Below are 6,000 nucleotides of genomic sequence, written 5' to 3' on the forward strand. Positions count from 1 at the left end.
CATGACGAAAACGTTGTGGATCAAAAAATTGAAAGAGACTGCGAACCCAAAACAAATATCAGTTAGTTCTTTATTAATTATCCATTAAACAACTGGGAGAAATAGTGAGACGATTTTCTCACGCTAAAAATAACCTCTTATTTCGAAAAAACATAAAACTCACAGAAAACCAAAAACTTTACTATCTTTACAAAAGTCCTACAAGGCAATACTTTTTCAATTTTGCAAACTGAAATTAATTAAACTGAAACGACCTAAACTGAGTTGGGGGTGTGGACTGTTCTGTTGCAACAATCGCTAACATTACCAGTACACGCCAGTAAAAATATTACCTTGAAAGCCGCGCGGGATTAGCCGGGCGGTCTAGGGCGCTGCAGTCATAGACTGTACGGCTGATCCCGGCGGAGATTCCAATCTTCTCTCGGGCATGGGTGTGTGTGTTTGTCCTTAGGATAATTTAGGTTAAGTAGTGTGTAAGCTTAGGGACTGATGACCTTAGCAGTTAAGTCCCATAAGATTTCACACACATTTGAACATTTGAACATTACCGTGAAAACATATCCGAAATGCAAATCCATTCCCATAAATGTAAGTCCTTCCATCGGGTTAATAATTCCTATCAACTTTCTTCATCAAAATCCTCCTCCAAGATGGACTACGCTAAAAGCTCTGCCAGCTTACCCCATGTCCGATACTCGACTACTCTCCGCTCTACAACTGAACTAAGGACACACGATTTCAGAGACACTATTTTCACTGCCGTAAGTCGACTAGTCCAGATGTTACGCCCAACTGCTTCGCTCTCGTAACATAAAATTTCCATTTATTCTGAAACAATCCGCAAATAACTGTCCAGTCCGCCTTTCAACTTATTCCTATAAGAAACAATTCACTCACTGTTTATTTATTTATTCATTCTTCACAATTATAGCCCATTATCCAGAACGCTGACGTAGGCCAGACAACTCACGTTTTTGTGACCCAATATCTCACGAAATAAGCATCAAACGAAAAAACTACAAAGAACGAAACTCGTCTAGCTTGAAGGGGGAAACCAGATGGCGCTATGGTTGGCCCGCTAGATGGCGCTGCCATAGGTCAAACAGATATCAACTTCGTTTTTTTTTTTTTTTAAATAGGAACCCCCATTTTTATTACATATTCGTGTAGTACATAAAGAACTATGAATGTTTTAGTTGGACCACATTTTTTCGCTTTGTGATGGATGGCGCTGTAATAGTCACAAACGTATAAGTACGTGGTATCACGTAACATTCCGCCAGTGCGGGCGGTATTTGCTTCGCGATACATTACCCGTGTTAAAATGGACCGTTTTCCAATTGCGGAAAATGTCGATATCGTGTTGATGTATGGTTATTGTGATCAAAATGCCCAACGGGCGTGTGCTATGTATGCTGCTCGGTATCCTGGACGACATCATCCAAGTGTCCGGACCGTTCGCCGGATAGTTACAGTACGTTATTTAAGGAAACAGGAAGTGTTCAGCCACGTGTGAAACGTCAGCCACGACCTGTAACAAATGATGATGCCCAAGCAGGTGTTTTAGGTGCTGTCGCGGCTAATCCGCACATCAGTAGCAGACAAATAGCGCGAGAATCGGGAATTTCATATTCGTCGGTGTTGAGAATGCTACATCAACATCGATTGCACCCGTACCATATGTCTGTGCACCAGGAATTGCATGGCGGCGACTTTGAACGTCGTGTACAGTTCTGCCACTGGGCACAAGAGAAATTACGGGACGATGACAGATTTTTTGCGCGTTCTATTGAACGACGAAGCGTCATTCACCAACGTAAAACGGCATAATATGCACTATTGGGCAACGGAAAATCCACGTTGGTTGCGACAAGTGGAACATCAGCGACGTTGGCGGGTTAATGTATGGTGCTGCATTATGGGAGGGAAGATAATTGGCCCCCATTTTATCGATGGCAATCTAAATGATGCAATGTATGCTGATTTCCTACGTAATGTTCTACCGACGTTACTACGAGATGTTTCACTGCATGACAGAATGGCGATGTACTCGTACTTCCTACATGATGGATGTCCGGCACATAGGTGGCGTGCGGTAGAATCGGTACTGAATAGCATATTTCATGACAGGTGGATTGGTCGTCGAAGCACCATACACCATGGCCCGCACGCTCACCGGGTCTGACGTCCCCGGATTTCTTTCTGTGGGGAAAGTTGAAGGATATTTGCTGTCGTGATCCACCGACAACGCCTGACAACACGCGTCAGCGCATTGTCAATGCATGTGCGAACATTACGGAAGGCGAACTACCCGCTGTTGAGAGGAATGTCGTTACACGTATTGCCAAATGCATTGGGGTTGACGGACATCATTTTGAGTCTTTATTGCATTAATGTGGTATTTACAGGTAATCACGCTGTAACAGCACGTGTTCTCAGAAATGATAAGTTCACAAAGGTACATGTATTACATCGCAACAACCGAAATAAAATGTTCAAATGTACATACGTTCTGTATTTTAATTTAAAAAACCTACCTGTTACCAACTGTTCGTCTAAAATCGTGAGCCATATGTTTGTGACTATTACAGCGCCATCTATCACAAAGCGAAAAAAGTGGTCCAACTAAAACATTCATATTTCTTTACGTACTACACGAATATGTAATAAAAAATGGGGGTTCCTATTCTAAAAACGCAGTTGATATCAGTTTAACCTATGGCAGCGCCAGCTAGCGGGCCAACCATAGCGCCATCTGGTTTCCCCCTTCAAGCTAGGCGATTTTCGTTCTTTGTAATTTTTTCGTTTGACGCTTATTTCGTGAGATATTTGGCCCGGTCACTATTAATGGACCACCCTGTATATATATACCTTGTACTTCCAAACATGGGCGCTAATAGAACGGTAGCACTACAAAAAAGCTAATATCGCAAGAAAGGAACAAGAAGGGGAAAACTAGTGTCTACCAGGACGAAACTACTGTAGACTCCTTAACCAACTACCCAACTGCTAGTTCTAGTGTTCGTATTAATGAGTAAAATCGGTACACTTCTGTTTATATTCATTTATTAGGGAGGATCCAAGCTCTACATGGGTGTTTCCGCTACTGGGTCCACCCACAAACCAGCCTCTCCGCTGCAACAATCGGTAACGCGATTCACTGCAACGTCTTAGAATCTACATTTCCGCAATCCTCGCTCCAACGCGAGTCACTGTGCTCTGCAGCTAGTGGCACCCCTTTCCAGGTCGAGCTGAAGGAGAAGGAGGAGGAGGTGCTGGCGGCCGCCCCCGTGCCGCTGCCGCTGGCCTACGCCGTGCCGGCGGTGCCCGCCGCCCCCAAGGCCAAGGTGCACCAGCTGGAGGCGGTGGACGCCGCCGTGCCCGCCGCCACCCGCAAGCTGGAGGTCAAGGAGAAGGAGGCGGAGCTGGTGCCCCTGCTGCCGCTGCCCGCCGCGCGCTTCGTCGTGCTCTGAGCGCGCCTCGCACTCAGCCCCACCTGCTAACCACATCACAGCCACCCGCCACTCCCTCCCTCAGAGGCCTCCGCGACCACCGACCCAGCCACGACGTCATCGGCGACAGCTCGGAACCCGACTGACCCGACTCTGCATCTCAGTGGACCAGATCTGGACGGCCGGTTGCACTGTTCGTGGATGTGCTCCAGTACACCTTCTGGCTTGTTCAGAAGCTTCTGCGGCCATCGCTCCATTCACAACGCGACTGGTGGCGCTCGAAACCCGAGTGACCCAACTCTGCGTACTAGTGGACCAGATCTGGGCTATTGGTTGCGGCGCACACAGACGAACAATTAGCCCCGAGCTGTAACACACCTTATGCTGAACTCGTCAGAAGATACAACCGGAAAACGTTCCAGAACACGACACACGTCGAATGAAAGTTCTCAGTGGTGTATGTGTTATAAATTGGCATCTGACTTGGGAAAACTAAATATCACTACTGCATTACTTTGACAAGACTGTTTACTAACCATGGAAAACAAATTGCTATTTCGTTTGTTGCATCCGATATTTAAGTTTTTCCATAAATACTTCTGGGAATTCGTCGGTTGTCGAGGAAGTTTCTGAATTTACAATAAAGCATCTCATTTTTAAATTACGTGTCCATTGTTTTTTTATTCCTGTATCACCTAGATCATACCACCTTCATTATAATAACAAAGTACCTTCTAAATGAACACTGTTATACGACAGAAGCTGATGTAGCTACGCTTACTGCGCGGGCTTTCATAAAAGAATGAGATGATGTGTTGTTGGTGGCCCTCAACTATGTAACCTCCGACTCAGAGTTGTAATATTGGAAGTTTTGGCTGGTTTCATTGTCTAGGGGCTGGGATACGTAGTTGCCGCATTACAAGGCAAATACTACTGAGTCTACAGTATACAATATGAATATGCACATGAATCGAATGGTCGAAAGTTCCTATCACTCGGCAACTGCGAATTTTGAACATGACATACACATTTATAAACGAAAGATTGCAATTAAATAAATTCTGTAGGTACTATTTTAACGACTTTAAATGATGATTACGATAGCAGAAGTACTTTTGAGACTGCCGTATATTTCTGCAAAACACTTATTGGTGTCGATGGTCCAGCAATTAAATAAAATATAAGTTGAATAACAGGGAAACAATAGATTCGTACTTCACGTAATTGGTTATGAACAACAACATACATCACGAGATATTCACTTCTGAACGCAGACTACGACTTCACTGCAGAAGCCACGGAAATCACACAAGAGCACAGGTCGGCACTCCGAAATATTTCTATCCTCCGCGACCACCCGCAAACTCCTCTACTGTCCGAGTCCTTCACGTGTGCTGTGTCGACCCTCAGAACTGCCGCCCTGCTCACAACTACCCATTTCCAGTCTGGAAACGATGATGCCATCCAGTCTCCCCATTCACGAGCGCTGTGATTGGCTAGCGCGCTCGCGCCATGTCTTCAAACCAACGCACCCACACACATATTTAAGCACATACGAAATACTGGATTTACATTTAAATACTTGAAATTAAATAAATTCCTACGGCTGGACCATAAACACGCTCTAACACACATTACTAAATACATAAACAATTAAATAAACATATATCAAAAGAAAAGAAGCAAAAGATAGGCCAGGAGCCTAATGCCTCTGTGCTTTCTAACACACAGTAAATATTTAACCAATTCCTCAAGAATAGTATACATGGGATATAAACAACGACGTATATGAATAAATATATTTATAAGCATGCTGCTACTGTTTTTTCGTGTAACTGTGGAGTACTTATGGCCTGACGCAATCATAGTAATTGGCCACTTTGACATCCAATAACTCATGTACCATTCAAGTTACATGCCTGTAATTCATACCAATATAGGTTTACACTAATAGCTTTCTAAAGACACGGCGATCGACAAAATCGGATGAAGCGTTTATATTTTGGAAATTCGTTGCTGGGTGTTACTTGTACAATTTACTGTCAGATATTAAACCTTAAACTAATAAAGATATTGAAAATCTGATTACACTATCAGAATCGTGGTCCAAATAATAGTAATGTACATGTTTCTTTTTGAGGTATCGTGATTCATCTGGCTACTGTTAATTTCTGTATGAACTGTGAAATGTCTGCCACTAAGGTTTCACAAAGTCCTCCATCTTTGGCCCTCCCGGCGCACAAGTCTCTTTCATCGACACAGTGTCACCAAGGAATTCCCAACCACGTGCTCAGCGGACCACGCGCTGGGGCTCTCCTCATGCTCAGCTAACGTTCGGCGCCGCATGGTTGCTGCCGGGCCGCGGCTTTGACACGCATCCGGTGCGGCTGGCCCAACGCCGAACATAGAATATTTCCAGGACGCCACAACTCGCCCGTTACCTCACAAGTGGGAACACTATAGCTTCCCAGTCACACAAATTATTATCTCGGATTTTTTGTTGCAACATTTTTTCTTTGGGCTATCTCCAATTTTATTCAATATGTAC

At 44.3% G+C, this 6,000-nt stretch overlaps 1 protein-coding gene across 1 annotated transcript in view; it reads left to right on the forward strand.

Annotated features, from left to right (window-relative positions):
• LOC124593915 (Nance-Horan syndrome protein-like) overlaps nt 1–4,116 on the forward strand; it is a 179,324-nt gene extending 175,208 nt beyond the window's left edge. The window contains exon 8 of the mRNA XM_047132266.1: nt 3,246–4,116. Coding sequence (XP_046988222.1) covers nt 3,246–3,473 — 228 coding nt within the window. The 3' untranslated portion in view covers nt 3,474–4,116. The remainder of the gene's footprint in view (nt 1–3,245) is intronic.
• Nucleotides 4,117–6,000: the final 1,884 nt, after the last annotated feature.

This window comes from Schistocerca americana, chromosome 2 (genome assembly GCF_021461395.2).
Source record: "Schistocerca americana isolate TAMUIC-IGC-003095 chromosome 2, iqSchAmer2.1, whole genome shotgun sequence".
Taxonomy (NCBI): domain Eukaryota; kingdom Metazoa; phylum Arthropoda; class Insecta; order Orthoptera; family Acrididae; genus Schistocerca; species Schistocerca americana.